Source organism: Lissotriton vulgaris, chromosome 9 (genome assembly GCF_964263255.1).
Source record: "Lissotriton vulgaris chromosome 9, aLisVul1.2, whole genome shotgun sequence".
Lineage (NCBI taxonomy): Eukaryota > Metazoa > Chordata > Amphibia > Caudata > Salamandridae > Lissotriton > Lissotriton vulgaris.
This window is the reverse complement of record NC_141697.1, coordinates 933,730,911-933,756,594: the sequence shown is the minus strand read 5'-3', so window position 1 is coordinate 933,756,594 and position 25,684 is coordinate 933,730,911. Positions and strand designations below refer to the sequence as shown.

Here is a 25,684-nt window from a genome sequence, read left to right as displayed (position 1 = left end):
GTGTTTGTTCTATTGTTAAATAAGTTTCAACCAAATCAGCTTTCTTGTGACCGTCCAATCACCCCTACCTGTTTAAGTCACCTGTTGTGACTTGTTTCCTTAAAGTACTCCAACATGTGGTTCAGCCGAAAACCTCCATTATGCCTCAATCGGAGCTTAATCCTGTTTTAAAAATGTTGATGTGCTTGTCCTTCGAGCCCTTCCGCAGCTGCCCTTTGTTTTTTAATCATCAAAACGGTTTTCGTGGTGACCATTACATCAGTCAGGAGGGTTAGCGAACTTCAGGCACTCTATGCATCCTCCATACACCAATTTCTATCCAGACAAACTGGTCCTGCAGACCTGCGACTCTTTTCTACTGAAGTTAGTGACACCCTTACATGTCACCCAAAGTATCACACTGCTGACCTTCTTTGCTTCTCCCCACCCTACTAAGGCGGAGGAAAGACTCCATCCAATGGAACCAAAAAGAGTATTGTCTTTCTACATCAATTGTACTAGAGGACACCAGGTGGACTTTGTTGGGTTCTCTGGAGCAAACAAATGGAAAGCCAAGCAGAAACTGGACAACTTGTGATGGATTGTGCTCTGCATTAAGATCTGCTGCACACTGGCTGAGACGCCATGATGGCTTGTAAGCTTATTCTGTCAATGTCAAGGCTGCTACCTCTGTGTTAGCTCACGGAGTCCCTGTTCTGGACATCTGTTGGACTTCAACTTGGTAATCTTTGCACATATTTACCAACCAACACTACCCGCATATTCAGGCCAGTCATAAAGTGCACTTTGCCTTGCGGTCCTCCAGGACTTCCTGGTCTGGATCTGTTCACAGGTCTACCTCCAAGGAGGTATTGCTTTGCTATCTAGTCTAAGGTAAGGAATCTGCAGCTAGAAGTCTATATCAGATAAACAAGTTACTTGCTTTCGGTAACGCCTTATCTGGTAGAGACTCTTTTTGCAGATTCCTCCCATTCTCGCCGCTTCTTTGAACGGATTCTCCAACTATTGTGCCCCCTGTAGGTCCTTAGTGTCTGCTCACTGGTGTATCAGCATTCTGTCTTTGCTCCATGCTTCTGGTGTGGACGTGTCATGAAGAGAAGCAATGTCAGCATGCTGGGAATGCACCTATATAGGCAACGCGCACGCCGCTTCTGACGGGGGTGAAGCTGGCACGGACCTGATTGATGCCCCTTACCAGCACGCGGAGCACTGCTGAAAGTTTTCTAGATCCAGTCTGATGCCCGAAGTACATTTTAAGGGAATGAACCTGCAATTAAGTAGAGTCTCTACCAGATAAGGTGTTACAGAAGGTAAGTAACTTGTTCTCCCAAACCTTGTTCTGCTGCCTCAGAGAGCTGCCCAGTTGCTTGGATCCACAGATGTGCACCATGAGGACCCATTCTTCCTGAAGCAGCATCCAACTCCTGAGATCCCAGTCTTGCAGGCCTCAGCTAGTAAAGTGAATCCAAATGCTTTCCCTCCTGCTTCACCAGAGAGACTCCTAAAGGACTGATGCCTTGGACAAAAGAGTATTTTTCCTCCATGAATCTTGGTCTCCTTTCCTTTAACCCCTTCCATGCTGATGATGGAACGGTTCTGTCATCAGCATCGGTTGAGCTGTGCTGATGACGGAACCGTTCCGTCATGACTCCGCCCGCACAAGGCGGAGTCAGCACAGGCGGGGAAAACGCCCCGCACGCAAGGGGTTAATGCTCTGCTTCTCTTGGGCTACTACACTCATGTCCTCTTTGCCATGGGGAGCAAGATGTTGCCTATTCCTCCTAAGGACATTAAGAAATTGTTTGCCCAGCCTATACATGTTGGCCTGGACAGTATTCGGGTCAAATGGGTAACATCTGTGTTGATAACGGTTTCCCCACATTGGAAGGGTAACTTGGATGCTAAGGCTTATCCACTTGACCGCAGTAAGTCCTCACAGCTGTTATTAGTGTATCCCCTAAAATGGGTCCTAACAAGCAGATGTTGGTGCTTAATGCACCAATATCCTTGTGTCCCAGTATTTTTAGTGGCTTTTCCTCCCTTAAATCCCAATAGCTTTGGCCTGCCCAAATTTAAATAGGCATGTGTTTATCGTACCGTGTATGATAAATGCAAATTTCATAATCCCCGTAATTCCTGTTATGGAAATGATTGAAGCCACTCGTATTAAGAGCCTAACTCTCATGATCTAGAGGATGACTACAGAAGAGGGCGACCTATCATTACATCCCAAAGAGATTTGGGCCCCATTTGTGCATTTTTGACGATAAAAGTGGATGGGGTATTGTATGATATATACATGGTTATTGTGATATCATAACTATTTCTTGGCGTACACAGTTGTAGCAGCAAAGTGGGTTGGCAGGATGTTATGTTTAATTTCTTGTTCTTGTATTTTTTTGTAATATTAAAATTGCACTATACATTCCATACATACTGGATTGTTGAATACAATATCAGGAAACATTTCCTCAGCATTGGTGGACAGGTGAAAAATTCCACAGCCTAGGTGCGCATTGCCTTCCTATTCTGGCCTTGCAAATTCTAGGGACCTAGTAGACCCCTGCATACCTCAATGGCCTAATGGGGAGATATCATACCACTCGTTTCTTGAGGAAACGAGGGATACATAAAGGGATTTATTGACGAGACATAAGGACTTAAACTGAATTCTGTGTTTAATTGCCAACCAGTGTAACTAATACAAATAGGACTGATATGATTTTAATCTTTAGACCTCTGCCACAATGCAAGCAGCTGAATACTTTACTATCTGCAACCTTCTAACAAGTTGCAAGGGCATTTCCAGATAAGGAATATTGGGTTATTTGAGCCGAAAACCGTTCAAGGCTCATGCCACCAAGTACTCCTCGAACTCTAGGTAGAGTAAAATTGTATGCAAAATTGCACAGTTGAGGACCGCATTCAAACACTGTTGAGTTGCAGGTAATGACACCCGTTCCGCCATAGAAGGTTGTGTGTCTGTTTTTTCTGTCATGCGGTTTCAAACTAGGTCCTCTTATCTTATGTTATTGATGTGTCTGGACTACTAAGGGTAGAGAATGACACAGTGATGTGGGATGGATTTGTATACCAAATTGTTCTGTCAGGCCACAGTTTCATTTAAGGAAACAATTACAGGAGTTGACCTGTTAACCCAGGTGAGACCGGGTAATGTTTGTAACAAAACAATGTCTCAACTGGAAATCATTTACAAGGGCAATTAAAAATAGTAGTGTATATCACAAGGGACGGGAGTAAAAGAAGAGAAGGAGACCACAACGGAAATGGTAAAGTGATCAATTTATTCATCCCAGATTTAAAGTACTGATTGTATATAAGTTTATTATATCATTGACAACTTTGTTCTTATTTTTTTTTTCGCCGTTCACGCTGATACCTTCTCACCCCTGTGTCACTGCGCCGTCACTTGTCACCAGCATGCCCAGTGCTCACTCGTGTGTTCTGGTCACCATACATTTAATTATACCGTAGTGCAGTTATAGCTACCTACAAATAATACTTGTTCCACTTTACCATTTCCGTTGTGGTCTCCTTCTCTTATTTTACTCCTGTCACTTGTGATATACTACTACGCTTCTTGATAAATTGAGATAATTGATCAGTGTAGGAAGATAGGAAGGTAGGATCGGATTGCCTGGTGTTTTGCTGTTTTTTTACTAGTCTGACTAGGATCCTACTAATCAGGACCAATGTTCCCTCTAATTTTTTCCCTCTGTGGGCGGCAGTGTAGGGTCTATGTGCGCTGCAAGGAAGACTATGTGCGACAGGAACCAGACCGCGCGTGGGGGAGCAGCGCCAAATATCACTCTAAACCTTTGCTTAAAAAAGGGGGGAAAACTGCATTTCCACACATACAGCGCCACGTTATGGGTCTTAAGGCAGCTTTGCAAGTTGGATACACACACCATGACATGAATTGGTTACACAGGCAAGTACACTTCGGGTTTAGAAAAGCACAAGACTCCAACAGTGGTACCATCATAAGATTTTACTGCTGTAGGTTTAATGTTACTTGTATTATATATCTGGATGCAGAGACAGAAAGAAGCAGCAAAACACCAGCCGGGCGGCACACAATCTAGGCAAAGATTTCAAACTTATGTGTTACCTAAAAGTAAAGCCAGCAAGTCCAAAAGCACGACCTGTAAAGCATGATGGTGCTCAGACTTGTCCAGGCAGCCGCCTCTGTTCAGGGGGCACAGAAGCTAAATTATTGGCCATGCTGGAGAATTATTTCCAAACAGCCCAGGGCGGCCGACTCCAGTCCACTGGGCATGGGAGAGTGCACTGCTGCATCATGCAGTCCAGGACACAGCAGTGAGTGGGCCGGACGTCACCAATAGAGAGTCAAGGTGCCGAGGGGAAAAAAAAGAACTACAGAATGAACACAGTAAGTATAACCACCAGCCACTGTCAGTCACTGTATTAACAGTCACTATCAAATTGAGTTAATTTTGGGAAAAAGCGTGATATTCTTTCTTTGGAAGTTCCCGACCACCTATTGAGGAACATCTTAAGCAAAGCCGTAAGCCATACACAGGGTATGGTAGCATGCCCGACTTATTATCGGCGATGTAATCTTTGGAAGACGAGTTGGTGAATTACCTGGTGTGTATTCTAGCACCAAATGTTAACGTTTCGCCGAATACATCCGCCTTTGACAGCATTACTGAATAACGCAATCCACAGTAGGAACTGAGCTACACTTATGCAAGGGGCCCTGTAAGAAGCAAAAACTGCTGGGAGCCAGAGTGAGAAACTCCTGAGGAGAACTGCATGTGAACAGCGAGACGATTAGGAAACAACTGTCATAACGTAAAGTGAAGAGCTCTCTGGGAATCTGATCCCTCTCTCTGTTCCTGTCTTTGGTTTTTCTTCCACTGGGACAATATGTGGGGTTTGAATACGCCAATATTAGCTTGGCTATAATTCCTCCCTGGAAATTGTAGTTTTATGCCCCGAGGATGGATCTACCCTCATCACTGCACACTTCTATAACATAGTCCTTTCACAAAGGCAACAGATGTTCCCATGTCTGAAAGATGGCAAATACGTATGCCAAAGTGATAAATCAGCCACAGGGCAGATGCTAGTTGAAGAATGTGAGATGAGCAAGTGTAAGGCCTGAGAATGCCAAAGCTCAGGATCAAAAATAAGCAACAAAATCAGCCAGCATTGCACTGTTTAGTGCATAATGATCTTGGATGATGGTCACCAAGATTGTACCTCGGAGATTAAGAAATATGACAGAATAGAAATATTTGTAGCATCCAGAAAATAAATTCAAGAAATTCATAAGCAACACTGGACCCATTATTTGAACATTGGAATGTTGGGAGCTCCATTGTTCTACCTGCTCCTACGGGCCGGTAAAGGCCCGGCGAGCAATATTCCAATGTTTTACAAAGGCGGAGAGAAAAACTGAGTGACTGTCACATACAGGCAGTGTTTGGAAAGCTGTTATTTGTGCCCCACCCACCCAATAGAAGTCAAATGTCAGAAAGGAATACAGCCCAGACATCTGCTTACAGCAGACACTGTGGCAATGCCAATGTAAATCCTCACTGGGCAGCTTGAGATTTTAGTGTTATCATATTGCTGCAACAATGCTTCTCTGGACAAACCAGGCCCCCAGTAATTGCTGCTGCAGCTCAGCGCTGGTTTAGTTAAATTACAGGAAGTCCGATGCCTGTCTTCGACCTCCTGAACTTGACACACAAGTGCGTGTTTGTGCCATTCCATTACTGGTGCTTTACAGCAGTTAAAATCTTCTTTAGGTTTATGTATGCAATCTAGTCATCTCCTCCGGTCTTGTCATTCTACAGGGCCCTCCAGCGTCTTCTAAACTCCGCCACTTGAGTCTTTGCAGCTACAAGAACCATCTTTACTGAGGCTACCACCTGCTGACCTCCTATGGGCCCGCAACCACGCTTTCACCCTAACAACCCTCGGCTTCGAGACACCCATTCCGGTTCTCTGTCCCCTGCTTGCTTGGTCTGCCTTACACAAATGAAAGCGATACAAAAGGGGATGATGGACAGAGCATTTGAGCAAATCAAACACTGAACCCCAGTCAACTGATCTGGGTTTAATCCATCACCACTCTTTAGCTCACTCCGCTACCCCAGTTCAGACATGGCCATATGCAAATCAGTCTGACCCTGTGCCTCATGGGAACAGTCCAGCCCGAACTGCCAAGCCATGTCTTCTCTGGACCTGAAACAAGCATCCTGGGACCGGTTTCGGGTTCATAACCCTCATCTGCCAGGCTATCTTGAATCCAGTGGCAAAGTGAGCAAGGGACCATCAAAATCCCCATCCCCAACCGAGAGAGGAACGAGATATTCACACATCTCTGATGGAAAGCACTATCGCACAATCAATGGGGTGAAAAAATGCAACACCACAAGACCTCGGAGCTCATGTATTTCTTGTGTCAGGCAGAGAAGGCAACACTGGCATAGCCCTGGTCCTCACAAACACATGTACCGTGTACTTTCTGGAGCGAGACTTCTGCACCGCAAATAAAGCACAGTCCGAGTGAGCCATCGAGGAAAAAGCAGGCGTCGCTGATAAGATGCAAGAAAACTAGCACAATTTATTTCAGTTATGCCAAGCAGTAGGTAGAAATTAAGGTGCATAACAGGGATGACCTTCACAGTTAAGTCGGGCAGCAGACCCTGCCCCCCAACTACAACATACAGTATGTGACAGGTTAGACACAAGTACAGTGATTCAGAGGTATGTCATACAGCACAGCATTAAACAGTAACACTGGGAGCAGAGTCACAGTTGTATTAGGCATCTTTTACAGCGGCATTTGGTAGCATGAACGGTATGTGATAGGTCAACCACATGTACAGTGCATCACAGTGACTTTAGATTGGAGAACCTTAAACAGTAAGCGTGTGGCACTGTTTTATCAGTCATAAGGTACAGTGGCTGTCCATTGTATGAGTCAGCTTGCATAGTGTGCAGCACAGCTATGCACATCTACATGCACAGAATCTGTTGTCATTATGTCAGACCAGATACACGGTATGAGCTTACAATATATAAGTCCGAAGCAGTATGCATTAAAGTTATGCCTGGATTTTTACCAAAAACACCACGCATCTCATTTGTGTCTGGATCTAGAATTATAGCATGAGCAAAATAAGTAACCAAATATTCACAGTGATAGAAGAGCTGAATATGCTACATCCACGTATACGAAAAAATAATACGTTGTACTATACCAATGTTTTTCTAACAGTTGGTGAGAACACAGTTGCCAGTCTGAAATATGCCAGACTACAGACTGTTCTGAGCAATAGTTACGTCAAGGCTACTGAAGAAAAGATGTTAACACATAATGTAATACATTATTACACTGTCAACTCAAAAAGGTGAATTTGATAAAACCTCTCAAGATAACTATCACCCTCAATCCTTTATCCTCCGGTTCTACTACCTTCTAAACCAAATGCATTTTCTCGTTTCACTCATGTCTCTTTCCCCGCAACCCTAACTTTCTCCAGTCTCTACGATCTTTGTCCCCAGCCCCTGATCTAGTGTCACTTGCTCGAGCTCTAACTCTCGCTTGGCATAACCCCACGTTCAACTTTGTCGCCATTCTCCGCTTCTTTCATGCTGCCCGGCATCCCTCTTTCCTTTCATGCCTAGTAACTCATCTGCCTTGCACACTTCTCGCCTCTTCCCCGTCCATGCAATCCCCATATATTTCTCTTTAGCTCTACTTAAACCCTCCTCAGCCTCTAATGTCCCTGATGTCCTCTGAACCCTGGCTACCCAACCTCTGCACCCTTGGATCTTTTTAACCTTTTCTACCAGTTAACAACTCCGCATTCTAAGCCTATACTCAACCTGTCTGCTAAGACTTCTTAACTCATTCTCAACTCTTCTTCTCTGTGGCCACCCACTCCTTTTGCTCACCCCAGCATTCTCCCTCTCCATTCTCAGCATCTGTTCTGCCATTACTTCTCCCAGACTCTCTTCTCTTCCTTGTCATGATCTCTTTCCTCTGCTCACTCCCACCTAAATGCTGCCTCTTCCCTTTCTCGGCCACTTCCATTCCAAACCATCTTCATCTCTCCACTCACCCAATCAGCCAGCCATTCATTTTCACTTTTTAATGCTGTGGGGGTAGAGCATGTACTCTTTCACTTTTTCTTGCTTTCACCCTAACAACCCTCAGCACTTTTTCACGCTTTCACCCTAACAACCCTCGGCTTCGATACACCCGTTCCGGTTCTCTGTCCCCTGCTTGCTTTGTGTGCCTTTAACAAATGAAAGGCAGCAAGTCTACGAACACGACGTGGTTGTAGACTTGCTGTCTTTCATTTGTCAATAGGGCACAACACTGAACAGCAGGGCTGATTGTGTGCCTTTGTTAAACTAATCATGTTAATCGCAGTGCTTGACGGGTGCCGCGATTAACATGATTACTTACAAAAAGGTACACAATCTTTCCGTTTTCGCGCCACACGCATTTTAAAAGCGGCGGAGTGAAGGTCCTCAGTTGCCAGTGCGCGCTTTGTAATTTACAATGCGCGCTCCAGGCGATAGATGTGCTCGCCCGCGCATCTGCGCAGCTTGGAGGGAACAGTGATCAGGACCCCAATCTATCTGCTTTCTCTCTAAATTGGTTTTGTTATGTACTTGGGTACACTCCAGATTGGATTCTGGGGTACCCTTGTCAGTCCCTAGTATAAGGTACACATGTCCCCAGGGCCTAGGTACCCCAGAGGTCTCCCATGGGCTGAAGCATGTATTATGCCACCCATGAGAGGCCATGCAAAATGGAACTACAGGCCTTCCATTGCAGCCTGTGTAAGATGGTGCATGCGCCACTTACTTTAGATATGGGTTTACTATATCTATAGGTCACTGCACTTAAAAACTATAAGTCACCCCTATAGCAGGCCTTGACAATCCTGAAGGCAGGGTGCTGAGTTTGAAGGGAGAGGGTGCCCCTGCATGAGCAGAGCACCCCTGCAGCCTTCAGAGTCCATTCTCCAGAGTTGTCAGTGACTCAGCCAGACATATAGGTAGAGGTGCATTATATGCTTGAGTAAAATGCTATCTCAAACAGCTGCAAAAAACCATGACGTGTTTGGTATCAAACACCTTGGACTCATACCTCTACACCGGTACTCGGTGTGGGAGGTATAATTCCACCCCTTCAGAAGCAAGCTTAGTGGGGTCCCTGGTCTTCCCGGTACCAGCCTTCTCGACCCAGACAGCACAAAATGGTTACTGCCGACCAGAGACACATTTCTGCCTTCCTACTGCTGAGCCAAGCTCGAGCAGAGGAAGGCAGCACAATAGGCATCCTGTCACAGGGAGGTGTCACCACCTCTCAGACAGGATTTAGTGTTTTGGAGCTGGGTAGGTGCACTTCCAGCGTGCCTGAAAGTCTGCATGAGGGGCACATTTGGTGTCCCTGTGCATAGTCCAGTTCAAACCAGTCCCAGGAGCCATTGGCTCCTGCTCTGGCGCAAAACTGGACATAGGACATGGGAGTAGCCTCCCCCCTGTCCTGACCCTCCCCTGGGAGGGTCCCCTGAATCTGTCCAACCCTCTTACGTGGGTACAAAAGGGCTTACCTGGCTGTAGGACCCTAAATTCGATATGGTCAAGATTCTGATCAAGAAACCACTGACCTTCGACTGTCTGGACACTCTGGACTTCGATTGGGCCCGACTTCGTCTTCCTCTCCGTCCAAAGCATTGTCTGCACCATTCAGACTCCGTGCAGGACCTGTGGAGCATCAAGGACAACCAAAGTATCTCCCTTGGGGTGCAGCAGTTACTCCCCTGCGTTTGCAGGCACCGTAACACAACTGATCGGTCTGCTGATCATGAGCTCCTGCGGACTCTGAAGGGTCCAGCAACACAGGAGGTGGCTTCCTATGTTCCTTTAGTTCGATCTGCCCTCTTACCAAGTTCGAGGCCAGTATCCCTCGTGGGGACCGCATAACCCCAACCCCTGTGCACCACGTATATTTACAAGTACATATGTTTGTTGGCGTTCCCCAACCAAGTGCATTGGGCTATTGATAGCCCCAACCTCTGCGCACATTTCATACAAAGGATTTCGTCAGCCTTGCAAACTGTGCCCTGTAAGCTGTTTTTTTGTGAAACTGCTAGAGGTCCCCTTGCGACTCCTGTGCCTTCGGCTGTGGGTCCATTTAAGGTGGAACACTGATTTTCATGGGATCCCCTGGTTGCTCCAGGCCTACCCTGACTCCCATTGCTGTGGTAAGTCTACTGGTCTTTGCTGGGCCAGACCATGACCTTGCTCGACCTTCTTTGTGGGTTGCTGCTGCCAAGGCTTGTTGGTGATCCTGCCAGACACCGACCCCTCAGCACTCAACATCCTTCGTGGGACAGCTTGTATCCGGCTCCTGGTCATCCTCGACGTCTCCTGGTCCCTGCAGCTGTAGAGTCAAGGTCTCCATCTTCACACCTGAAGCACCCGACATCAATTAGCATTCGTCAACCGAGGCCCTGGCCACTACTGAGAGACCCAGACTCTGTCCACTCTGCTTTCAGGTTCCTTCCTTCAAGAATCCACCTGTTGGTTTCACCAGACACTTTTCCTTTTTTTCCAGCAGTGGCATTTCTTTGAAGACTCCCATTGAGAACGACTGCGGTTTCTGACGCTACTTCAACCCTATGCACCCGGCTTCCCTGGGGTAGGAAACTCCGGTACTTCGGTATCCACTGGTGGGATGGCTCTCCAACCTTCTATGTTCCAAAGGGTTTCCTCGTAATCCACTGGGAAGGGTCCTTAAACTTGAAAATTGCAACCCCGACTCTCCCATTGAATTGCACGTAGCACGTAGTCTTGATCTCACACTGCACCCATCCTCTGTGGGGTCCCTACTTATTCACCATGGGTGGTTCCTTGGGGTCCCAGCGATTCTACATCCTCTAGACACTGTCTCGACTTGAGGTTCTTATACCACTATTTTAGTATATGGTTTGGTCTCCCCCTGGAGCCCACTGTGTATTAGTGCTACTTACGATTGTTTCTATGCTACAGTATTGTGTATTTTGTGTTAATCTGTGAGTAGCAGATACGGTGAGGTATTTAAGGTGTGTATATATTCTTATAACTACTGTGTGGTTCTCCTTTATTTAATTAATACAATAAGATTGCATTCTGGTGAAACAAGCTGCTTAACATTCCTTCAAGACTAAGCCCGAAGGCTGCTCTCCACAGCTACCACTTGGATAGCTTTCTAAGGTTATCTTTGACCTCTTAAATCACCATATGGGTTGTTTGGATCGATGCAAGGTGCCAACTTTAACTAGTAGACATCATATACCAGGCCAACTTCTCACAATCAATGTCTTTTTTGTATTTACATTCTACAAGTTTCTGTTATTTGGATTTTTAAAATAACTTGCTGCCTTCTTTTCTGGAACAATGGAAGTGGTGGTATGCACACCTCTTTTATTCAATACAGTCCTTGCTTAGTCCATGAGTCTTGAACCATCCTTGCCAATTTGCGTGCGGAACTGGGCTGTGCCTTGCCCTAAGTGCACTATCATTGAGTAAAGCCATGTGGGGAGCACATCAACAACACTCCACTCCCAGACGCACTGCATGTTTGTGGATATCAAATCCAACCATTTTCTCATCCTTTTGTACCTTACTTCTTTTCATCCTCTTTTCACCATATTTTTGCCATGCTTTCTCTCTGTTTTAACTTATCCACATATGAGACAAATTGTATTTAGGAAACTTCACGTCTCCCTGTTACAAATTCCAACAGAACTGACAAATGTCATATGCGTTTGATTAAACCAAGACTAATGAAATTATAATGAAGAAATCATACATATATTAATGCAATTTCTGCTATTATTGACTTTCAGTTACCCCTGACGAAGGGCTACAAAAAGCCCGAAATGCTTTGGGTTGGAATAAAGATTTGCTGCTTTGAACTATTTGTTGTACTGATCGTATTTTCAAGGAGGCCTGGATGGGCACACGTGAATACGTGAAGTTTCCTAAATACAATTTGTCTCATATGTGGATAAGTTAAAAAAGAGAGAAAGCATGGCAACAATATGGCAACAATATGGTGAAAAGAGGATGAAAACAAGTAAGGTTCAAAAGGATGATAAAATGGTTGGATTTGATATCCACAAACATGCAGCGCGTCTGGGAGTGGAGCGTTGTTGATGCGCTCCCCACATGGCCTTCTATTCTGGGGCATGATTGGTCTTGCTTGTAGCTCTTGAACTCCATGGTCGGCACGCTTGTGTTCTTAATATGGACTTATTTGCTTTCCTGATTATGTACCCTACCTTGTCTTTTAAGTCTATACTAGTTTCTTATACCGGGTACTTTGGATTTCTTTATTAACTTCATTTATTGAAATCGCAAAGGCTGTATTCTAATATCAGGTTATACTGCATTACTTTTTTCCATAGGCAAATCAGGTTTAATGTAAACTATAAATTATCCTCTTTCTTTTCAGATTCACTACCTCCGTCTGACCATTGCTATCCTGAAGCATGAGAAGTCCCGGAAGTTTCTGCTCAACAATGTGCTGTATCCTTTATTTTTTCACTTTATTAGGATAATGCCAAAATACAGTGCCATTTTTGGGACCAGAGATGCCTCTTGTCATTCCTAAATGTTTTCTTTCCCTTTAGGAGATGGTCCATCGTTCTAAATTCAAGGCTACAGAGAAAACAATGTGCAGTCTGTCTTCCTTTATTATCTCTATTGCTTTAATCACTCTTTGACCACCTAAATGTTCACCACCAAAATGCAAATTGATTGTATAACCCTATACTGTACTTCACTCCACTTTACATCCCTTTATACCTCTCCACTGTATGCTATTCCATCACTCTACACTATTCCACTCTATGCTGCTCCACTCTATGGCACTCCTATGTATGCTATTCCACTTTACATCACTCCACTGAACCCCACCCCACTATGCCACTCCACTGTACTTCACTCAATGCAACTCAACTCTATGCCACTTCATGCTACACTATTCCATTCTACACCACTCCACTATATGCAATTCCACTCTACGTCAATGTACGCCACTGCACAACACTGCTGTTTACACCACTGTACTCTGTGCTGTTCTAATGTATGCCGCTCTACTGTACGCAACTATGTGCACTGTTTCACTCTATGTCAATCCATTCTACACAAATCCACTCCACATAATTCAACTGTACCCAACTCCACTCTAAATCTCTTCCCTCTTCACCACTTCACTCTATGCCACTCCACTCTACACCACCCCACTGTATGCTATTCAACTGCACGCCAATCCACTGTATGCACTCCACTGTACGCCACTCCACCCTACGCCAATTCACCCAATGCTATTCCAATTTACGCAACTCCACTCTACGCCACTCGCTGTTATTCCTCTCTACCCAACTCCACTGTATGAAACTCCAGTCTATGCCACTCCACTCTATGCTACTCTCCTCTATGCTATTCACCACACCTCTGTATGCTTTTTGATTCTAAAGCATTCTGCTGGTCGCCATTCCAGTCTAGGACACTCCACTGTACAGTATTCCGCTATATGCAACTCCATTGTATGCCTCTCCACTCTACGTCACTCCAGTGTATGCCTCTCCACTCTACGCTATTTCTTTGGACACCGCTCCACTCTACATTATTCGACTGTATGCCACTCCACTCCATGCCACTCCACTCTGCTGTGCTTTGCGCCACTCCACTGTACCCCACTGTACAGTACGCCCCTCTCCATGTCTCTCCACTGTGCGCCATGATACTCCGAGCCACGATACTGCACTCTACGCCACTCCAGTCTATACTGCTCCGTTCTACGACCCCCTTCACTCTACCAAACCCTACTCCACTGTATTCCACTCTGTGCCACTCTACGCAACTCCTGCTTCACCACTCCACCACAGTTTACTCCATTCTATTTTATAGTACACTACTGCACTCCACTGTACGCCACTCCATTGAGTCGCACTGTATGCTACCTAACTCTACAACACACTATACCATTCAACTGTACCATACTCCACCACACTCTTCTCTACCTTATTCCAATCTACAGCACTGTGCTCCACTCTATTCCAATCCACTGTACTCCACTATATGACTGTTTTTCACACTCTGCAACACAGCATACCACTCAAATGTACAGCACACCACTCCACAATACTTTACTCCAGTTTGTGCTACGCCACTTCACTGTACTCCACTCTATAGCACTGTACTGTATGAGATGCCACAATAACTGTATGATACTTTACTCCACTCTGATATTCAGTTCCCCTCGACCCCACTGTATGACACTTTACACCACTCTACACCTCTCCAGTCTACCTCACAATACTCCACTCTGTAGCACTCCACTATAATCCATGCTACTATGACACTACACTCTACAACACTCTCTTCCACTCTCCTGTATGACACACCACATAACGACACGCCACTCGACCCTGTACTGGACGAGTCAAGACACATTTTTATTAAAAATTAAAGAAGCACATTTAAATTCAATGAAAAAACAGTGGTTAAGTATAAGTTATAATTAGGAAAACTTTATTTATTCTTTCTATCAAAGCACAACTTAAACTACTCAAACAGAAATTCTAAAATGATAGTTGTAACTTAAATGTATAATTTACACACCACCTTCAAATTACTTTAACTTTATTTATTCTTTAGATACAAATCAATCTTAAACTACACAAGATTATAATGTGTTAAAGTTAAACATACATTTAATTTATCATTTACACAGTGCCTTCAAGTTATTATATCTCGCTCGCCTCCATACGCACTGTATTGAACTGAATAGCCACACTATATTAACTACAACTCACACCCTCTCCATGCACTGCTTATACCCGTTTATATTATTTCACTTATGCCTTATAAAATAATAGCATTTACAATAGGAGTTATGCAATCGCAAATCACATAATTTTTGAGTGCACAGTGCATGGAAAAGTGGCGATGCCAATGCTGAATAGCAACGGCAAAAACAATTCACAAAGCCAGTGGGTCTGCTTTGGCAGAGCCATATGGCAAGCCCTATTGGCTTTGGTCTTTCTTCTTTTTAAATCAGCCCATGAATTTATGGGGTCATTCTCAGACACCACCAATCCCCCAAATTTCGCAATATTTTTTAAATTTCACTCTGAACTTTCAAACACTGGGAATGGTTTTGTAACAAATATTCTCTGAGAGAAATTAATATACTCCCTGTGGGTGTGCATTAGCAGCTGCAACTGTGTGCCTTTCTTAAAGGCTGGTGTTGCTCATTAGGGTATTTAATGTTGTTCATAACATAAATCTTTCAAACTGCTTAAAAAGTATGCATCCTCTGACATGTACCCTTGACATTTATATTTTGCCTTATATCTCTCAAATAGCTGAACGGAGTTTAACAAAAAGCAGTGCAAGACACTAAATTATGGAATGGCACCACATCCTAAAAAATTGGGGACCATTGGTTTAGCCGTTTTTGGGTAATACGAGTAGAAAAATCTTTTATGGGAAAACTCAGTTTGTAGGCAAGGGAAAAAAATAGTTGGGACCTCTCCTATAAATTTTGAACTGTTTGACCAATGCTCACCAATTTGGCATGCTCTTAGATGTTGTCCCAAACATTTTGTTGCCTAAGTTTGCTGAATATTGGTTAAGGAGGAGCTAAGTAGTTTGAGATTGAAAACTGTGATTTTCCTGTTGCTTGACATGGTAGCTGTAACTGCTAAAACTATTATTCTCCCTCATCCTACTTCTCCTACCCCACCTCTACCAACACCTAAATTAAAGGGGATACTATATAGAAGTGTTTATTAAGGTAAAGTAAACCTAATTGAGTAACCTGTTTTAGAGTTAAAATTACAAAATGACTTCCTTCCATTCTATACTAAGTAGTAAACATTAAGATAGGGTACAATGTTACCATTTATAAAATCTTCAGAAAAGGAAATGTAAATGCACAAGTTCCTAGGGCAGGACGTGGACCTACAGCCTTTGGGTATACTAGGATGCATAAGTGGCTATACAGCTGTAAAGACTAGAGAATCTTTCTAACATCTATAATTATGAAAAAAGACAGTAAGCCCAAGTGGGATGTTTCACACTTCATGGAAAATAAGTCATTAATGGCTTTCAACAATGATACACATTTTATCGTTCTACCTTTGACTTATTGAAGTGAACCTACAATCATGTCCATGTATTTACTTACTGGAAAAAAACAACGGTTAAAGTAACATTATTATTAGGTGAATTTGTCAGTGACGACATTGAAGTTTTGAACTAAAAAAAGACGAAAACACAGAAATTCACCAGTTATAGTTAGCAGGGATTTTCGGGGATAATGATATGTAGATTCGGCAAACGGTGCCAAAGATGTAGGCAAGTCATATATTGGTGTCCCATGGGGACCAACCTTAATTGGCTGGCCACCACATGGTCAACTTGTTGGGACAGCAATTACAGGGCTCAGGTACCTGGTGCTCATTAAAACGTTTGCAGTGAACGACTGTGTTGCAGGGTCGAAAAAGGAACACATAGAAAGGTTTTTATTAGAATTTATCTACACTATAAATAATTTGTTTGTGGTACCACATTAATTATAGGAATTGTGGTGTTTTCTAAAGTAACTTTACTATGTGAAAAATGCATATAATGCTGGAATTAGAGGAACCATGTTTGAGAGAAAACCGTTTTCTTGCAAGATGCGACTCAGAGATTATGGGAGATGCTCCAGAATATAAAATGAGAGCACTTTTTTCTATATGTTCGCATATTCTTCGTCAGCCATGTGAGAATTAAGTTTGATATTGTGAGTAAACGATGCACCTTTAACAGCAGCAGCCTGTCAGTTGATTTTCTAGTGTTATACTGTAGCTTCACTGCAGTGTTGCAATGAACAACTACAGCGCAAATATATTTATGACAAAGCAGTGGCACAATCAAACTTTTAAAATGTAAACCATTTCCTTTAGAAATCAGCTAAACCAGGGGGTTCTTATTTTCATAGAAGTTATGGTTAGTGCTCTAGCTAAGATGAGGAGACATTTTCTATGAGTTCTGAAAGGTATATAGCTCCGATGTCAATAAAACAGTTATATGCAGACTGAAACTTGTACTTTCAACACCAGCAGCAGTCTGTCAGTTGACTCCCTAGTAATCAACTGCAGTGTCCCGTAGTGTTCTACTGAGCAAGTAGTGCTAACATTCTGTCATTATAATTTAAGGCACACCTAGTGCCATGTTGATGGAATCAAAGCTGTGAAACTTTAAGCATTTCCTTAAGAAATTATCTAAAGTAGGGGTTCCCTTGCTCATGGAAATGATGGTTAGTGTATTAGAATGCTAAAATGAGGACTCCTGTTCTATGAGTTCTTCTTGAACATCTTCCTCATCAATTTCGGTAAACAACTTGTGATCAACTGCAGCGTTACCTCTCAGTTTTATTGAGCTACTCGAGTGCTAATGGTTTGTATTCAAATAAAAACTGATGTACTCCTTAACCCTATTTTGTTGGGATACAATCTGTTGAATTTAAAGCCTTTCCTGAACTGAAATATATGAATATTGAAATGTTAATGCAGACACAAAGCCAGAGGGTTAAAATGTGAGGGTGCGTTGATTTTTAGTAATTTGAGGCATAATGCATTATTAACGGGGCTCAAAATAGTTAACAGCATCCCGCTCCACATCTGTTTACTCAGCCAGTTCCCTAATTTTAAAATAGCTACATTTTGATAAAGATGCATATATATATATATATAGGTTGATAAAGGCAATAGCTGAAACACGTCCAAAATAAACCGTTACTGCAGTCTTATCACCATTTTCAAATAAAATCTTTGTACCCGCTTTGGAGTGCTGAATTACCTTTGTTATCCTGAAGACGTGTGTGTGTGTGTGTGTGTGTGTATGTTTGTGTGTGTGGGTGTATGTGTGTGCATATATGTGGGTATATATATGTGTGTGTGTATATGTGTGTATATGTGTTTATATATATATATATATATATATGTGTGTGTGTGTATATGTGTGTGTGTTTTAATAAAGGTTAAAGTGATGTTATAGTTATATGTGGAAATACGGTAAAAGGGAACGTTTAAAAACCCTCCAGAGACCTCACAAGTTACAGTTTACGGAGCCAACTGTAACTTGTCATCAGTTATGTCATTGAACATGTCATGAGTGATGTAAAATCTTAGCTCATAAGCAGTGAACGGAGACGCACAAGTTGTAGTTTTTTCATGAAACTATATCCGTTGAATGTCAAAAAGACTTTCTCCAAATGTTAGTTTTTACCTTATTCTATACCTGCGTATAAAGTCACTTTAGTATAAATAGAAAAACAGAGACCCTGCCAAGGTACTTCAAAGAGGTCCCCTAAGGGATCCACAACAGTTATAAAAAATCTCCACTGGCTCCCCATTAAGAAACGAGTGATTTTCAAGGCTCTCTCACTGACTTTTAAGGCTCTTCATGGCACAGGAGCTAAGTACATTAGGAATTGTTTGGCATTTTATCTGCCTATGAGGACGCTAAGGTCAGCTTCCCTGGCTCTGGCTCAAGTTCCATCAATCAGACGGGCCAGAATTGGTGGACGCTCTTTCCGCTATCTGGCGCCCAAGCTTTGGAACTCTCTGCCAGTGTCCATGAGACTTAACGCAAGTCTCTTAGGTTTTAGGAGGGAGCTAAAGTCTTGGCTTTTTGTCCAGTAGGCCCGTATGTCTGATCCCTTTTCGCCCCGTTGTCTGTCTCCTAGTTTTTATTAAAGCGCCGGGACGCTCCCCGGAGTAGCCGTGCGCTATATAAAATCTTTTAACATTAACAAAAGGGGTGACATTAACTATGTATCAGAGCCATAGACATCAAGGAACATTGAGATCAGTCCATATATTTTTTTATAAACATTTTTGTGTTTTTATTAGATCTGACATTTCATCAATACAAAACATAAGTACATATGATTCTGTTGATAAAACTGATGGGGAAAAGACAGTAATTTCCTGAGGTATTTCACAAAATGAGATTCAACAAATACTCATGTTCCACACACTCCCAGGCAAAAAAAGGAGGGACTTTCACATACACTCATATATCCTAGGGATCAATCAATCACATTTGCATTCATTCATACACTTCTCTCATAGATATACACGACATAGCCCGCACCATAGAAGTAGAGTTTGGGGTGCATGGACGTAAGTGCAGAATAAGAAGGCAAGTTAGATGGAAAAAACTATAGTCCACATGGACTAAAGTGCTGCCTTTCTTAAATGTAACGCCAACGCGCGTTTCGGTGTTGAGCACCTTCGTCAGGGCGAGCGGGTACAACCAGGGGAGGAGAGACACACGGTCTGTGAATAAAAAACATTTCTTTGTGTCACATGACTATTTAATTTGATAAATGCTTTTAACAACAAGGTTATATACAGGGTTTGATAATTCTCATGTTAGATCATTCATTTAAAAGTAGATGTCACGGCTCTGGTAACATATATATATACACTCCCAGGATCAGGCTTCCCACAATGGAGGAGCAAGTGGTCAGGAGGAAAATAGACCACGGTGAGGGTGGGAGAATTCACATTCTACAGATTCAAAACTTTCTCAAACATTCTTAAACAGTTAATCCATACTGCTTGTGCACATAGGGGTGATTCCTTAGAGGTTCAAAATAGGGTAGCCCACTGGAGTTGAGAGAAGCTAGGGGTCAGCGAGGCCACCTAACCCAGTCCTTACAAGGTCTATCAATATTATAGTACTCTGAGTATTCCCTTAAACGTAACTCACAGATATAGATAAACATTCTTAGGTTATTTAAAGGAGGGGACAACCTGCTCGGGTTCAGAGCGGCTAAAGATTTAGGTCCTATCTTCACTAGTCACTTCACATATGTAGGTCCCCTAGGCTGAAGAATACTTACAGGGGGTCAGAGATCAGGGACAGGTTTTAATGATGGATCAGATATTTCCAGGCGCAGTTATCGTCTTCAAGGTTCTAAACAGAATACGAGAGACATAAAGGTCCATTCAGATCACTCGGAACCCTATATTAGCAACGTGATGCTTCAAGTTCCGAATAGACAGATGTACCTGTAAAGGCGAGGTCCTCAGCCGAATTAGGGATTCAGAGGGTTCACAGCTATCTTATTCTTGAGAGGAGTCTCTGGTCTGGAGAATGGAGGATCCTACGTTTTGTCCTATTCAGGTCACTATCACAGGTAGGTAAAGAAATACTAGGCGTTTATCCTTACCATCTTAGTTAAGGAGGTTCGCTCTCACACAGGACAATTCGGTATACCTTGTGCCCCCTATACATTTGCGGACCCGCATGTCTGTAATCCACTATGTAGCCCTGATCATCATGCATGTTATAGTCCTCTTTAAAAACCATGATATGCCACCTCTGCTGATCTAGACTGAACAGAGCACGAGAACTTGGGCCATATTGATATATTAAAAACAGTTGTTTCTTTCTTTACCTACCTGTGATAGTGACCTGAGTAGGACATAACGTAGGATCCTCCATTCTCCAGACCAGAGACTCCTCTCTGTGTCGAGGACCTAGGACCCCACTTTGCCGCTCGGAAATATTAACAGCAGACTGCAGGCGGTCTAGCTGCAACGGGATCAAAAGGATCAGATCCGTCCCGAAAAAACGGCTTCACTACAATTTTGGTGATGACCTATGTGTAGTATATGTCTACACGCACATTGAGGCAGTCCTGAGGTACGACCTGAAGGTAGCTGGATATAGCAGCACCACCAATACTGGCCATTGGCTGACTTTAACTAAGATACATTGTTAAAGTGGGATATTATTATTTTAATCCTGAGGAAGGTGTTTGGCTTTGAATAATATTTAAGAAAAACCAAACGGTAGGGGAGGGCTAAAGGGACGTTTAAAGACCAGTGCCTAAGTAGTGTCCCCAAAAGACTGAATTATACACAATAAACTTAGGGGTCTAAAAGCTAAACCAGATAAGTGTTTGCCAATGTAAGACCTATGTCTAATGAGTACTATAGGAATACACAGAATGAATAACAGACCAAATCGCCAACAAATGAAACACCTGTAATCGTGAGTCACCCCAGTTGTTTGGATTCCCATCAAAGTCTTATAAGATCAATATTCTCATTTGGCAATCCTTGCTGGGTATTGTGTCTCCTGATCATTGAGATCACATGCATACCCTCTCGGATGGTTCGGGTTAGCGACCACAATCACACAGGTATCACAAATGATGTTGATTGGATGGGAAAAGTGCAGTGCAAAAAGAAAAAGTGGTGATTTAAAATGGGATAGGGAACCGACAGAAAACTTTTAATAGGCGTTGGCCCCTTCCTGATTAAAAACAAGAACAGTCTGGCAAAATCATCGCAGTGATAATAAATAACTGCGAAGAGACCAACATGTTTCAGCCCCAGAGGAAGATGCCTCGGGCTTTCTTCAGGGTCTCTGTTCTTAGATATGCTACTGCCTATATATGTGTATTAACGGGTGTGAAAAATTATACAAAAAAACACACAAATGGAAAAAGCCAGAAAAGGATATAGTATTCCTTCTTCTGTGCGGACTCCTCTTCGGAAGCTGGTACTTTGTTACTGTAATCGGGGGACAAACAGTCAAGTGAGACACTTCCAGCGACTCTGGTCTGTATAGTACAGTGCAAGAAGTCAAAAACTATGTCAGCCTTCGATACTCACCCAGTGCTTCCGGGGAGTGGACCTCACCTCTTCCTGGACCTGGCTCAGGATATGGGAGACCCCGCTCTACGGGAACAGAAACCGACCTCATGGTTATGATAACGGAGGGATCCAGGGTAGATCTACTCTCGTGCACACTACATGAAGTCAAAGGTGTTCTGAACGTAGAGTATACTGTCATACACCAACACGCTCCCTCACCAGTGCCATTCACCGCACCAACTCAACCTAAGTTGATGATTTCAGAACTGTTAGACTAAAATGACTAGGGGTATCATTCAGATCAGTGTCAGACGCAACCCACAAGAAGGACTGGTGTGGCGGGCGTCTTACCTGTCCGTCGTTGTCTCGAGCTGTGACTGAGTCAGGGGGAGGCTCAGATCTGCGTACGTCATTCTTACTTGAATGGTTTGGAGAGGAGCTCCCGGCCAATCAGCAAGAGCTACAACGACGTAACCTCATACTGAGGCCCGAACTACTCGATGACGTCATACTCAACTAACGAGTAGTTCTAATGGTATTCAAAGGACCCCGTAATTAGTCAGTGGCTGGTCAAGATTGCCTGTTGGGGTGTTTAGGAGAGGCTGAACCACGGTATGTCGTCATTCAGTCCGTGTTGGTCAGTGCCTAATTTGTACACCCATCTCTGTTCTTTACGAAACAAGAAGTTTGACACATCGCTAACATGGGCAGGAATGAATGGTTTCTCAAGAACATGCCATTTAAAGTCGGTTTCACTGTGGTTATGTTCAATGAAGTGTTTAGTGAGTTTGGAGATGTCTTTTTTGCATCGGAAAGTGCTTTTATGTTCCTGCATTCTCACACGTACTTTTCTGGTAGTCATACCCACATATCGTTCGTTACAGATGCAGGTAAGGAGGTAAATCAGGTTGTTGCTGTTGCAATTTGAAAATTGTCTCAGCTCCCAAGGTCGATCTGTTCCGATGTCCACACTCGTGATCTTGGATGTGAGTGGGCAAACGGAGCAGTTACCACAAGGATGGTGACCTGTTACAGGTGGCAGGTCCCAGAGGGTGCCTACTTCTCTCTTAGCAGTGGCTTTTGGGCGGGTGTGTACCAGACGATCCCTGAGGTTTTTAGAGCGTTTGAACGCAAACAGAGGGAGTTCAAGTTTGTCCTTGCCACTGTTTAGAATGCGCCAGTGTTTTTTAATCACTTTCTGAACGTTGTTAGACTTGGTGTTGTATGTGCTTACAAGAGTAAGTCGTTCAGTAGGTGGTTTTTCAGGTTTAGGTTCTAGTAGTGCAGCCCGGTGGTTGTTAGCTGCTCTTTTCCATGAGCGATTCACCAATTTTTTAGGATAGTGTCTGGATATTAACTGCTTGGTCAGCTCGCAGGCATGCCGTTCAAAAGTTTCTGGAGTGGAGCAGTTCCTACGAACACGTAGGAACTGCCCAAAGGGGAGATTATCCCTCAAGGACTTGGGATGCTGACTTTCATACAGTAAGAGTGAATTCCGTGCCATGGGTTTACGGTAAAGTTCACTCTGTAGGCCAGTGGCTGTGCAATAGATCGAGAGGTCCAGAAAAGCTACTCGCTCTTTACTGATTTCAATGGTAAAACGGAGGTACTCGTTCTGGTTATTTAGCCATTCATGGAATTGTAGTATAGACTCCTTGGACCCTCTCCACACTACCAGGATATCGTCTATATATCTCTTCCACCAGATAATAGACGCGAAATGTGGGTTGCTCAGATGTAGCACAGTGGTCTGTTCAAATTTGTGAACATACAGATTCGCCAGGGACGGGGCAAAAATACTTCCCATGCTGGTCCCTGAGATTTGGTGGAAAATCTGATCTTCATACATGAAAAAGTTTTCTTTCATTGCTATTGTAGCAAGAGCCATAATGAAGGGTACAGGGGTGATGGAGTCCAGCTCCGACTCCTCCAGGATGCGCCTGATGGTGTCTAGGGTAGCATCCTGGGGAATCGAGGTGTATAGTGACTCAATATCCAGAGAGACAAGGTAGTCTGTCTCCTGGCAGAAATCGATGTCAGGAATCACCCTTAGGACATCAGTTGTGTCCTTAAGATATGTGGGCATGGTGTGCACCAGGGGTTTGAGAAAATGGTCAGCAAATGCTGATAAGGGCTCAAGTAAGGAACCCTGTCCTGAAATAATCGGTCTGCCGGGGGGAGGTCTTTGCGGCTTGTGTACCTTGGGCAGGGTGTAGAAGTACGGCATGGTGGGATGTTTAGCCTGTAGGAACTGTGCTTCTAGAGTGGTTACCCACCCCTCAGATAGTGCTTCCTCCACTAGAATCTTGATTTGATTCATTAGCCCCGGAGTCGGGTCGCTGGTCAGTGGCAGATAGGCTGTGCGAATGCTCAGTTGACGGGAGCATTCCGTCCTGTATGTTTCCACATCTTGAACCACAATGGAGCCCCCTTTGTCGGTGGGCTTCACGACTATAGTATCATCTTGGCATAGTGTGTTCAGTGCTTTCCTCTCAGCTGTTGATAAGTTGTTGTAACCTGATCGGGTAGAGTATTGAATATTGTCGATGTCGTTTTTTACGGCCATCTCAAAAGCAAGTAACTGGGGGGGTATTGCATGAGTGGGAGGAAGAAAGGTGGACTTGTTTCTAAGACCAGTGTTATTGTCATTTTCAAGGCGTGTGTCCTCACTGTTTTTCTGTTTGAAAAAGTAGTGTAGCCTAAGTTTCCGGAAGAACTGGGCTAGTTCAATTTGAATTAAAAACGGGTCTCCCTCGTCTGTGGTAACAAACCCTAGCCCTCTGTTGAGCACTGCCTCTTCCATATCTGTCAGTGTTCGTTGGCTAAGATTAACTACCAGACTCTCACCAGGGGTATTAGTTATTCTTGGGCGCCCCTCCTCGTGAGGCTCCTGGTCCCTGCAGACGGGCTTGCTGTGTCCTCCCATTGGACCTGAGGTTGTCCCTGTGTCGGTCTTCTTTTGCCCCGTGACCGTCTGGGGCCACGCGCTAAAAAAGGCTGGTTATTGAAATTGGGGAAACCTTGGAAAGGGGCCATTGGTGGTTGGAAGGTGCCAGGAAAGCCCCATGGTCCCGGTGGCCACCATGGCTGGTTCGGCATGTTATATTGACCCCTGTGGATTTGGTATCTTCCGCCCCCTCTGCCCCGGTTAGGGCCGGCATTGGGTGATTGATTAGTGGTATCTGAGTCACTACCAGTATCTGAACTTGATCCAGACTAGTTAGATCCGTATCTTCTCCCTTGTTTGGTGAAGTCAGGAGCTTTATAGTTGTCGCTGGTGTAAGGGTACACCGTCTCCAATTTAAATTTTGCTAAGTCCTTTTTAAACTTCTCAAGTTTGGTTTGCAGTATGGATTCAGAAAACTCTTTGTTGACTTTATCAGACTCGTCTTTGTTTTTCTTGAAATTGGAGGTGACTGAAGCTTTTATTTGTCCTTCCAAGACCTGTATTTCTACTAGTATAGCGTCTGCTACCCGTTTGGCTGTACTAATAATAAGAATGAGCCAGTCACGGGTACAGCGCCAGGCAATCAAGGACCAGTCACCAAGAAATTTTTTGTCATTGAGGAAAAGACGGGGGGCGTTGGTTACTATGAGCCCTGGCGGTGCACAACTTGCTCTCATATATTCAGCCATGATAATCCCGTGGGTCTCTGTACGGGAGTGTGATTTCTTCATGGCTAAGACTTTAGTCCAGTCATCGGTCTTATTGACTGTGGGTGTGGGGATAGTGTCCAGAATACTTGGCATGTTCTCTAGTATTGAGTTGTACATGGCGTCATCATAGGCTAAACCATGGCGTTCTTCCATGGTCAACTCGTGAGTTGAAGCCGGAAAAACACAGTAGGAAACCGCAGGTGTATGACAGATATTTACTATTCTTAGTTTATAGAATAGAATTGCTCTCAATAATGTGAGCACATTGTAAAGCCCGCAGCTGCACG

The 25,684-nt window shown here is 43.7% G+C and overlaps 1 protein-coding gene across 1 annotated transcript in view; it reads left to right on the top strand.

Annotated features, from left to right (window-relative positions):
- The window catches only part of RNF123 (ring finger protein 123), a 2,099,603-nt gene that overhangs the window by 534,656 nt on the left and 1,539,263 nt on the right, over nucleotides 1–25,684 (top strand). Inside the window, exon 15 of the mRNA XM_086938772.1 lies at nucleotides 12,521–12,594. Coding sequence (XP_086794898.1) covers nucleotides 12,521–12,594 — 74 coding nt within the window. The remainder of the gene's footprint in view (nucleotides 1–12,520; nucleotides 12,595–25,684) is intronic.